At 51.1% G+C, this 12,624-nt stretch overlaps 1 protein-coding gene across 5 annotated transcripts in view; it reads right to left on the reverse strand.

Moving 5' to 3' along the window:
• Window positions 1–12,624, reverse strand: part of Ndst1 (N-deacetylase and N-sulfotransferase 1) — a 65,440-nt gene that overhangs the window by 22,803 nt on the left and 30,013 nt on the right. For all 5 annotated transcript variants that reach the window (XM_029546779.1, XM_029546777.1, XM_029546778.1 and 2 more), the window contains exons 2-3: window positions 4,986–5,895; window positions 337–831 (exon numbers count right to left, since the gene is read on the reverse strand). In XM_029546779.1, the coding sequence (XP_029402639.1) occupies window positions 337–831; window positions 4,986–5,498 (1,008 nt within the window). In that variant the 5' untranslated portion in view covers window positions 5,499–5,895. The remainder of the gene's footprint in view (window positions 1–336; window positions 832–4,985; window positions 5,896–12,624) is intronic.

The following is a 12,624-nucleotide window of genomic DNA, read 5'->3' on the forward strand; positions in this document are numbered from 1 at the left end:
CGGATGGTTGTGAGCCACCATGTGGTTGCTGGGATTTGAACTCAGGACCTTCGGAAGAGCAGTCGGATGCTCTTACCCACTGAGCCATCTCGCCAGCCCCAAACATTTTTTAAGAGTTAAAAATCGCATCTGGGTTAAAAGGCAGACCCTTGCCAGATTCATTTTTGTTTCTGCCTGTGTTTCTTCCTCCTGAACTCTAGAATACACATGCAAAATCCCTCCATATTTAATACTTCAACAAAGCAATTGGCTGAAGTGGGGATCAACAGGTCTGCAAATAACAGCACAGGAGGCGCAGATGGGTGTGGCCCCATGACACACTCCATCTCTCCTTACCTTCACATCCTCTACCTTCATGCGTGTGCCCTCCTTGCCAACAAAAATGTCATCAATGTCTACCAGGATATATCGGTCCAAAGGCAGTGAGAGGCGCTTCCCTGTGAGGAAGGCCACAGCATCCACGAAGACGAGCTTATGCAGCCAAAAGTTGAGGTTGTTGCCAAACAGCACACGCTGGATGCCGTCGTGGAGGCCCAGGTCCTGAACCACAGTAGCGTGCAGCGCAGCATGCAGGCCAGCATCAGCACCCAGGTGTGGGATGGACTCGGAGGAGCGTGTCTTGGCCAAAAGCACAGGTTCGTAGGTAGAATGGTTGGACTGGAACACAGTCCAATCCTCTCCGGGCAGCACACCTTTCTCTACCTCACTGGGCCGTGTCACATAGAGCAGTGGGGACTTGGGGTTGATGCTGCAGTCTTTCAAGCCCAGGTTCGAATGCAGGAAGAGAGGGAAGCCTTTGAGCTGTGCACTCAGCAGACTGTTCTCATTGGCCTACGGCAGTGTGGGGTAGAACAGCCGTCAGGCACAGCTGATAACAGTAACGTCAACAATATTTACAACTTCACAAGAGCTACCATATTCCTGAATACATACACACAGAGACATACAGACACACACGTATACACATAACACACACATGCACAAATAGATACAGGTACACATAGACACACAAGACACATGCACACAGATACACAAACAGATACACACAGACATACAGACAGACACACATGCATGCATGCACACACCCACACACATATACACCCATACTTGAGAACAAAGCTGGATTTCTTACTTTGGATCCCTGACACCCAACAGGGGCACACAATCATTTGATAACTATTTTTAATAATGAAAGAGAAACAGACAACTGCCAATACATAACACCTGATAGCTGTGCGTTTCAGGGCTAATTATCAGTCTGCAGCTACGTACTGTACCAGACATTAAGTATTTAATGAGATATAGTGAGGAAAAAGACAGACAGGAAACAGAGTGTAAACTGAGAAAAGCAGATGTGGTTCTCCCTTTAGAGTCAAGCAGGAAGGAGGGACAACCATGGAAACCATGAAATAAGAATAAAACACGGTGCACACACATGGAAGAGGTTGGAGCTGCAGACCAGCATGCACTAGGCAGACAGCTGCCTCAGGAGGCTCCTGGGGAAAGAGCCTCTGGTTCGTGCTACAGGATGAGCGATAAACTTGGAGGAGGTAGAGGTCAAGTCCTAAGAATAGCCAGTGAAAAGGCCCTGAGGTAGGAGAGAGCACATCGGGATCAAGAAACAGCGAGGAGTCATGGAGAGATCAAAAAAGGAGAAGAGACAAGAAGGCCATGGAGGTAGACCCAGGTCCCTGGAGCTGTCAAGGATTATGAATGAGGTCACGGGTCTCCAGCATCCGGAGAAGGAAGAAGGGCTACCCACAGGACAGCTGTGGGGCTGCCTGGGTGAGCACCAGGCCTGGGCACATGCTGAACAGAGGAGACGGTAGGCTTCAGTCGGAGCTTGTGCCTGGTGCAGAGAAAGCTGGTTACTCATCTTAACAGTCAGGCTTTTTCTAGTCCCGCAAAGCCTCTGCAGGGGCCTGGTTTTGTAAACTGTGATAGATAAGGAACTGCACTGGATCTCCAGATGCACAGAATGCCTGCCAAGTCCCCGTCCTGAGGCTGCTTCAGTACTGAGATGCAAGAGACTGAGACCCATCCACAGAGACAACCTCCCTGGGCTCCCAGAACCTCACCACCCTAAGTCAGCAAGGGTCCGGAGTGTAACCTACATGGGGGCCTGTCTACCGCTACTCAGGCCCAGGAAGCCACTGAGACACTGCAGCTCAGGCAGGGATCCCATTTCAGAGCCCTGGCCCTGAGCTTGCTGAGAGGTGCTGATAGCTTGTCTAGATACAGAGCCACTGTGGAAGAGGCCAGGCCACGACAGCCACCACAGTCAGCGGGGAAGAGAACAGACGGAAGGCACCGGAGATACTGGCTCCGTCACAGGGTCCATCTAGACTAGACCTTCTTCCTACCCCTCAGCACTAAGGAGACAGCCACTCTCCCAAATGGCATAAGGAAAAGCCAGAGCGGGGAGTGAGGCAGAGCACAGAGCTGATAAGCAGGCCATCTGCTCTGGGAAACCCTACATCCCTTCTCTGAGTCTCTAATCAGTTTGCTCCTATGTGACTTCTGAGGTCATCCAGTTAGAAGCAATAAGCTGGGTTGTCAAATCTTAGCTGGGTGACATACTAACAATGTCACTCTGGTAAAGCCACTTAATTTTTTGTCATGTTATCTGAAAACAAAGTGCCTATGTAACAGAGCAAGCGAAGCAACGTCCTGGGCACTGAACGGTCAGTCACATGACCTTCACCAACCCTGGTGCATCTGGATGCAGAGTGCCCATCTTCTCTGTGAGGCTGATAGACAACAGGGCTAGAAATGGGCACAGATGACGACCCAACCCCTACCTCAAGGACTTCTCGGAGGCACAGGCCAAGGGCAATGCTGTGTTTACTATACAGGGAGTAGACACACCACCCTAACTACAGCTGACAGAGCGACTCCAGGTGCTGGCCCTCGGGAGCTGAAACTTGTGCCATTAGCTGAACATCCTGACCAAGGTCACACTGCTTCTGAGCTTCAGAAAGACTTGGCCCAGAGTCTGGACTTTTAAGCTTGTGATCTCACCCTGCCTTGAGAACCTGGAACTTGAGCCCTGGCATAGGCACTTGAGTCTGACAAGTCTAAGAAGCCAGACTCTGCAGAAAGAGCAGTGACGCGCCTCAGCCACCAGGCGGCGCACATCCTAACAGAACAGTCACAAGCCTCAGCCCAAAATCCACAGAGTAGGGGGAGCTGCTTTTGCACTGACACCAATGAGCATGTCCCTGCTTCTCAATGGGTCTCATCCATGCTCACCTTCAACATGGAGTTGGCACTACATAGGGTCCAAGCTCTGTTGTTTTAAGTATGCTCGATGTCCACGCTCCAGGCCTGGAGTCTAGAACACAGCCCAGAACTTCTGGCATGGAATTCCACTGAATAATCAAATTCACTCCTGGACTCAAACCTCAGAAAGACCAGGCCTATGTGGCTTGGGGCTTTTTTGGACTCAAATCCTGGATAATACTTGTGAGCTCAGATACATTTCTTAACCTGTCTCTGCCTCAGTTTACCCCTCTCTTAAATCAGCTTGCCTTGGAGAACGCCTTATTAGTGTGAAGTAAGTTAATTTGTGTGAAGCAGGCGGGCAGCACATGGCACTGAATGAGCTCTCAATAACTGTCTGCCGTTCTGATGGTTCTCATGCCTGGGGCTCTGAGTCAACCTTAATGAAGTCCACGGCAGAAAAGGGTATAGAGAGCAGGAGAAAAGAAAAAAAGCACAGAGACAATGGAGCCAGCCTAACTTTCTGCTTCTGTGGAGCCGGTAAACCAGGCCAGTGTTCCCCGGAGGGTGCTCTGTGAAAGAGATCAAGCTGGCTGTGGAACAAATCACCCTGGGCCGCCCTGCTGCAGGATTTCTAAGGGCCTTTGGTTTTTTGACTCACTCTCCCTTTTCAGTGGCAGAGCCTCCTGCTGTATTAGTGCCTGAAAGAGCATGCTGTAGGGAGCCTGGGCCAGAGCAGCCTCTCCCGGCACCGAACAAAGAAACAGTGCAGAGGGAGCTTGGGACATGGGCACCTTCTGCCTGGATCCTACCCCTGGCCCTGTACTCACACCGTGCAATAGCTGCCCTCAGCCTTGTGCCCTTCCCAGCCCCTTCAGGCCACTTCATAGAGGACAACATCCCTGGCTGCCCACCAAGTCCAGCATTGTCCCCCATACCCACTCTTGCATACCCTTCTCTGTGCCCCTCCGTTAAGAGATTGATCATACCTCCATAGCTTCTGTGCAGCCAGACACCCACTCCATCCCTACTATGTTAAAACCTTAGCTGTGGCTTGTCTGTTTCCACTCATTACTCTATGTACTGGTACCTAGCACAGGGCCCAGGACTCTGGAAGCATCCAATAAACAAATGTCCCCCAAAGCCCCCAAGTCTAGTCTCTAGCTGGCCCTGCATTCATCTTGCATCACTGTATATCCATCACTCCCGCACCCTCCTCAAGGGCAGACCCTCCATGGCAAGCGCTCGGCAATGAGCCCCATGCCATGGGTGGCGCAGGGAACTCCACAGCCCACAACAGTGCCTCTGCCTCGCCTGCACAGAGGGTTTCCTTTCTCCTTCCTCTCTGTGCAAACGGCTCTGGATTAGCACATTCTGCACAGACTCCACCCTCCACTGTCTCCAGGAGGAAGCCCACAGGAAAAAAACCAAACTGCCTCAGACTAGTAACTTGCCCCTCTTGTCCTTCCCTTGACCATCCTCTGAGATGACCGCCAGGGCAGAGTGTGCCTTTCCTGCCTTGCACCCAGACCCAAGTCTCCTTCAGGCAAGTGCCTACAGTAGGCTGAGCCCCATAGTCATGGACAGGGCCTCCAAATACTTAGTAAGCCTTCGCCAGCAGGAGGCAGGCAACCATTTACCCTTCCTGACAAGGGAGCTAAGTGCTACCGCCACACTCATTTGACACTGGGAACTGACACGTGCTTGGCTAGCAAGCGCAGGGGCCGGGCTGGGGACTGCTATGGAGCCTGCTCTCCAAGTACCTTGAAGAATCCAATGATGCCCACGCCGTAGGCCACACAGTACTTGTCCAGCAACTCCCGGTTCCAGGCGTCAAGGTTGACATACTTGAGGATGTTCTCATAGATGATGAGGGCGAAGCGGCCACGGCCCTTGTCCGTGAGTGTGGGCATGTCCCCCTTGCCCGGTGCAATCTCTGTCCGGTACTTGAAGCGACTGGATTCCAGGATTGCCACCACCTCCTGGCCCAGCTGTGAATAAAGGCTCTCCACAAATACCAGCACCAGCGGGTCTGTTCGGGAAGGGGCGACCGCCTGCACGGGCTTGATTGGCAGGAGACGGCTCGGGGCGACAGGTGGCGGGTCCCCACAGTCGGACTCAGAAGCATCTGCAGAGGGCTCGAGGCCCCGGTTCCAACCATACAGGTAGTAGGCAGAGACAAAGACGCTGAACAGGCAGAAGACGAACAGCAGGAACAGGACAGCCTGTGGGGACAGGTGCCGACACAGCCTCCGGAGGCACGCCAGGGCAGGCATTCTGGACCCCGAGATCTCAATCAGCAGAGGCCCAGCCTGGCCTGGTCCCCCGAAGTCCTCACACAGGAGTTCCAAAAGTTGTCTACTGACTGAGAGACGCAGAGGCTTAGGAAGTGAGGCGTCCAAGGGCAGTGGAGGGAAGGTTCCGGGCCCCTGGCCCTTTCGCCCAGCCAGGGGCACAGTCTACAGGCTGGTCTTGCTCCTTCCTTCCTCTACACCCCTTTATGTCACCATGGCAAACCCCAGCGAGGTCCTGTGCAGAGCAAAAGTGCCCCAGGGCGTCAGGGCCTCCTGGGAGCAGTCAACAGTAGGTCAAAAGACACAGGACCAGCCAGGGGGCTCCGCATGCCGCTCTTCACGCTCTTCACGTTGGGCCCACAGGGTAAAGGCTGGGAAGCTGGGGAGAAAAGCAGAGAGTCAGAGTGGGCTCTCAGAGTCCGCTGACCACAGATACACAGGTCTTGACAAGGTAGGCTCACACTTAAGACCTGCCACCCCACCTGGTCCTCCTTTATCTCTCTGAGCCTCAGTCTCGCCATGTGGGGGACGGAGCAAGCAACAAGAGCAGCCATAGCATAAGGAGTCAGGAAACGAAGGCCAACAATGCCTAGGAATCATGGAGAATGTATGGAATGAAGCATCCACCAGGGTAGCTGTTGGCTTTCATTATTATTAGGCCAAGAATAGGCCAAGAAAAATGCAGGGCTAGAGAGAAGGCTCTCGGGTTAAGAGCACTGGCTGTTCTTGCAGAGGACCTGGGTACAGTTCCCACTACCACATGGAGGAGGCTCTTCACTATCTAAAATTCCAGTTCCAAGGAACTCAGTGACCTTTTCTGGCTTCCACAGGCACAAAGCATGTACATGACACATATACACACATGTGGGCTAATTTACAAACAATAAAAACAAAAACAGTATCTTTTTTTAAAAATCCAGAAGCAAAATATGATGCTGCACAATTCCAAGACCGGGGAGGAAGAGGTAGAATTCTGTATCAGGACCAAACAGCACATCCTCCCATCCACTACCCTTCCCATCTCCTGCTTTTCCATTCTTTGCCAGTCAGCCTTCTTCTAAATGACTCCAGCAACCCCCTTCAATAACAGAAGCAGCCAGAGCAGGAATCCAAGCCAGAACTGTGTACAAAAGCCTGCAGGAAGTCACTACCTCTGAAGCAGTGGTGAATTCTCCTGTAAGGGTCCTTCCATGCAGGGGTGTGGCTGAGGGTTGATGGAGCCAATGTGTCTAAGGGGCCTCATACAAGGATACTCAGGAATGGGCAGTTTGCCCAGATGCAACCATGAAATCTCTCTTCCTCACATACATGCTTGGCAACCTTGGTCAGCAGGTAACCACCAATGCCTGCCTGAGGACTGATGGGACAGGCAAGGACCTCCTCTACACCGGGCCTTACCACTCAGACAGACAGAAAGAACGCTAGGTTCTAGCTCTTTCCCCAGCCTGAGCCCCACCAGGGTGTCCAAGTCAGAACACCCATCTCTCTCTGGAAAGAGTGAGCAGAGACCACACACACTGTGCAAAGGCTCCAATTCCCATGTTCCCACAGAAGCCCTGGATGCCACCACCCTCCTTCCCCTCCCCCTGCCCCTGTGAAAACCACAGTGACTTCACATGGGGTACCCCTGCAGAGCTAGCCAGAAGCTCCCCATGCCAGAAATCACGGAAGTGAGACAGACTAGGCCAAGGCACCAGATGGGGAACTGGGACTCTGGGGCTTGGCCTTATGGGTAAAGATCTCTAAGCTCCTCCTAGGCCCAGCATGGGACCACATGACAGACAGCCAAGAGTTGTACTTCTAGGAATTCATCCTGGATGTGATCACTGAAGAAGCATGTAAAGATTTCCCCATGGGATGAACAAGACAGGGTGGGGAATGGGGGAAGGAAACGGAGGGACAGATAAAAAAATAAAGTTCAACGGCTGCAAAGATGGCTCAGCAGTTTAGAACTCAGCTGCTCTACCACCAGAGGATCTGTGCTCTACTTTCAACACCCACATGGCAGCTCACAACCATCTGTAACTTCAGTTCCAGGGGTTCCAATGCCCTTTCTGGCCTCTCTGTGGGCACCAGGTATGTGTGTGGTACAAAGGCATACATACAGGTAAAACACCCACACCCATAGTAAAACCATAAATATTTAAATAAAAATAAAAAAATTCGCATACAATCCATAGAGAAAGTCATCATTCTGTACACAAACTCAAAGCTCCTATGAAGGACCAGGAGGTGGCTCAGTGCACTGGAGTACCTGACAAGCCTACCTGCCTTGGATCCCTACAGCCCACCTAAGAAGGCAGATGCACCCCTCCGTCTCAGAGGGAGGCAGGAGAAGCTGCAGGAAGCTTGTGTGCCAGCTCTCCTCCAGGATGCAGCAAAGCAGCAGAAACAACCAGAGTCCCTGCCACAAAAAAAACGAAAGATGGCAGACAAGGGCCAACTGCGGAAAGTTGTTCCCTCCACACGGATGCTCTGACACTAACAGGCCTGTGTCACACATTATCACACACACACACCATTATACAAACACAGGATGGAATTTTTTTTAAATAAAAAAGAAATACATACTTTAAAAAAAAAGTATTTCTCTACAAGAACCCAAACCCCAGTGCAGCTTATAACAGCATCCAAGATGGGGGTAGACTCTTGAAACCATAACTGCAAGCCAGGCATGGTGGCACCTGTGAAATCTTAGCACCAAGAGGACATGGCGGGATAGCCACAACATGTAGTGAGTTCAAGTCCACCAGGCTATATAGCTAGGCCCTGACTCAAAGACAAATTGTAAAAACAAACAAACAAACAGGAAATCCTAATGTGACAAGAGGATCCTAGGCAAACAGAGAATGTAGGACACAAACATCTGGAACAGACCTAGGGGATAGGGTGCAGGTGCGTGTGTGTGTGTGTGTGTGTGTGTGTGTGTNTGTGTGTGTGTGTGTGTGTGTGTGTGTGTGTGTGTGTGTGCGCGTGTCACCTCAGGTGTCATTTATCATTCTTCAGGTAATGTCTTTTTCCTGAGGTAAGATCTCTTATCAGCCTGGAACTCACCAGGTAGCCAAGGCTGCCTGGCCAATGAACCCGAGGGACCTGCCTGTCCCCACCTCCCCGGCACTAGGATTGCAAGCACATGCTACCTCTGTGTGAACTGCTCAAAGGGAACTCAGATGCGTGCGCCCTGCTGACTGGGCTGCCTCCCCAGACGCTTGCCACATATACTATTGAAACAATCTGTATGAATATCCTTATTTTTGTTAAATATTTTTACATGCAGGTTAGGTACTGTCACACAAACCCCATGTTAACACTGGCATCTCTGATGATGCTCATGTTGCTTCGTCATGAGATAAGGAGTTGGTCCCACCCACCTGTGCTAGGATGCACTGTGACTCGGAGCATACACTGCCTTTCTCTGAGCTTCCTACCTATTAGAGAAGGCTTCGGTCTCTGATGTTCTGTAGGAGGGAAAGAAGCTGCCTACCAGAAAGCAGACATCTGCTATGCCACGGAGTAAGCAAGCATGGCTGGTGGGAGAGAAACAGTGCCTAGAAGTGCAGCATTCAGCCTCTGTGGAGACGGGGAGGAAAGCGGAAGGCTTCGTGGAGCCAGTGGTACTTGAGCAGTCCTGAGGAGGAGCCAAGGATGGAAGAAGGAAGGGCATGGGCAGCAAGCTGGACGTGAGGAACTACCTGATGCTTTCCAGGACTCCCTGCAGTGCCAGAGACCAGTGGAGGAAAGGGCAGGTGACCCAACAGCATGTAACCATGTAACCAGCTCATGTAACCAGCATCTCACTTAACAGTGATAAAGGCTATCTACAGCCACAGCTGTGGCCAGGCCTGACCCTATACCATGTCAACACGGGAACACAAAGTGGGGGCCCAGGGGTATGGGGGGGTCCCTAATGGTCCTGCCCACACCATCTATCTAGCCCTACAGAAGAGGAGGTAGTGAGCTCAAGTGTGTATCACTGGCCTCATTCTGTCCCATTAGCAGCCCTCCTGCTTGTTAATAATGCAGTTCATGGCCCCGGGCATCTGAGGGTCAAGGGCCCTGATGGGAATCTGACAACATTTTCAGATTAAAAGAAAAAAAAAAAAAAAACCAAAGTGCACATTTTAAAACTGTACATGGCTGCCAGAGGTTGCGTGAGGGTGGGAGGGTGACTGGGCAGAGTGTAGGTGATTCTTCCACAGTAAGATGGCTCTGTGCAACACTGAAATCCTATCCTTACACACGTGCCCCAACCCACAGAATGTGAATGAAACTGGGGTTACGCACAGACTTATGAGCTGTAACACTGCACTGCTGCGGTGGGGGTCACTGATAACGGGGGACACTGTGTGTGCAGCAAGAGACACTACTATCCTATCAGTTTTCCTGTGAAAGAAAAAAAAAATTGTTCTTTGGGAAAAGGCGAACCAGTTCAACATTGAACCGCTCTTCCAGAGGACCTGAATTCATTCCCTCTACCCACCCATGGGAGGTAGCTCACAACATCCTGTAACTCCAGCTCCTGGGGATCCAACACTCTCTTCTCGCTCCCATTAGCACTCCCACACACTCAAATACAAAATAAAAATAATATACATGTACATACACTGTAAATGCAACAATACCAGAGAACTCAGAGCAGATGTCCCAAGACCAAGCATGAACCCAGAGTCCTACATTAAGAAACCTCCGCTGGGCGTGGTGGCACACGCCTTTAATCCCAGCACTTGAGAGGCAGAGGCAGGCAGATTTCTGAGTTTGAGGCCAGCCTGGTCTACAAAGTGAGTTCCAGGACAGCCAGGGCTATACAGAGAAACCCTGTATCGAAAACCCAAAAAAAAANAAAAAGAAAAAAAGAAAAAAGAAAAGAAAGAAAGAGACCTTCAGAAACCTGCGGGCTCTAGCCTGGTGGTCCAGATCACATCAAGCCCCATCACCCAGGAGCTGTGCAATCCTGGACAATTTACTTAACTACTCGATGCCTCAGTTTCCTACTATAAGCCAAAGTGATTACATCCTCTCTCAGGCTTATGAACATGACGCTGCGCTGAGCTGTCCTCTGCTGTTAGCATTCGCTCCCGTTGCCTCTTTAACATGCTCACAATGATCCTCACAACATGGACAACAGCTTAGTTCACACAGCACTGCAGAGCTCATCTCTCTGGCAGGCCTGGAATCTAGCCGGGGCAAGCCCTGATTTCACAGAGCAAGAGTAAGCGCAGAAGCAGGGCGCCTGCTCCATACACCTGGGGGCCTTGCCCAGCTCAATGCAGTTCATGCAGCTGTCTTCTCATCTTCTTCCTCCTCTTCCTCCTCTTCCTCCAAAAAATCCTATTTTTGGAGGTTGTGGCTGGGGAACCCCAGCAGGAAAGGGACAAAGCCTTGGCAAAGTCCAGACCAGAGAGGAGAAAATAACCCGCTCTCTTGTAAACAAAGCAGACTGCCCAGTTTTCTGGTAAGGGACCGTTGCACACACTCCAGGATCCACCAGCAGCTACTGAAAGCCCTCTCACCTTCTCCATTACAGAGCACAGGACCTACGGGGCAAAGAACTGGGGAGCATCCACTCTTTCCAGAATCACCAAGGCTTCCGGCCAGCCGAGGCCAGCTGGGCTCTTCCCTGCAAACCAGAGCCTTGCCCAGCCAGTCACTATATTAGTCAGACAGCTCATGATGTCCCCATCCCCCAACCTCCTGAGACACTCAGTCATCCTTCACATCCCAGTTCCTGTCATGGCCTCTCTGAAGTCATTCCCAACCACCCCATTCCCACCCCAAGTCTAAACCTTAGTGCCTCCCACCCCTTGCCAGAGGATGGGAAATACGGTCCTGGAACCAGAAGGTAGATGTGTGTACTCTAGTTTACACATTTTTCTTTCACTTAGGAGATGTCTCCTAATGGTCCGAACCTTTCTAAGTTCTCTTTCAAAGGGGCACACCCAGAACTAGGGAGATGGCTTAGGGGACGAAGTTCTGTCACATAAGAGTGAGGGCTAGGGTTTAGCTCCTCAGCACCAACACAACGCCAGGTGGGCATGGCAGACCATCTGCAACCCCAGTGCTCAGGAGGCGAGGCTGGGACCCCCTAGCCTGACAAGCCAAACTAGAGAGCTCTGGGTTCAAGAGAGAGACCTCGCCTCAGTGTGCAAGGAAGACTGTAACCAGGAAAGACATCTGACAGCAGCCCCTGACATCCACAGCCAACATGTGCGCTCACTCACCCGTGTGCCACACACATGCCTGCACGCCTATACCCGCACCACACACGCACAGCACACAGCATGTTCCAGGAATGACTGGGTGTGCATCCCCACATCTGCCATCCACTGAGACCCTGCCCACCTGACTGGCTTCTAAGAGCCCTAGAGAATAAACTTTGCTTCCGCCCTGTCACACAAAGGTGAGGACCGAAGTCTCCGTTATCCTGGAAGCTCCCACGCTCTCTCAGATCCTGATGTCTTCAGACAGGAAGACTAGCTCCAGGAAAGGGTCAGTTAAAGTCCTGAGAAAACCACTAAATTTTGATTCTTCCTGACTTTAAGTCAGTCTTTCATTCCTCTAATAAAAAAATCACACCGAGCGGTGGTGGCACACGCCTTTAATCCCAGCAAAGGCAGGCGGATTTCTGAGTTCGAGGTCAACCTGGTCTACGAAGTGAGTTCCAGGACAGCCAGGGTTATACAGAGAAACCCTGTCTCAAAAACAAAACAAAACAAAACAATCACAAGTTACAACTCTAATTATCATCATCACGATGACTGGTATTGTCACCACACATCAAGTGTTTACTATGAGCTCAAACTGTGTTTGCCACCTTTTATACCTTATCTCACATAATCCTTACACTAATGTGTCGATATCCTCATTTATAGATGAGAAAAATGAGCTGGGCAGTGGTGGCACACGCCTTTAATCCCAACACTTGGGAGACAGAGGCAGGCGGGTTTCTGAGTTTGAGGACAGCCTAGTCTACAGAGTGAGTTCCGGACAGCCAGGACTACACAGAGAAATCCTGTCTCAAGAGAGAGAGAGAGAGAGAGAGAGAGAGAGAGAAGGTCTAGACACTGTCATTTTCCCAAAAATCACAAAACTAGACCATTGCACAGCTGAT

This window comes from Mus pahari, chromosome 15, assembly GCF_900095145.1.
Source record: "Mus pahari chromosome 15, PAHARI_EIJ_v1.1, whole genome shotgun sequence".
NCBI classification, from domain to species: Eukaryota; Metazoa; Chordata; class Mammalia; order Rodentia; family Muridae; genus Mus; species Mus pahari.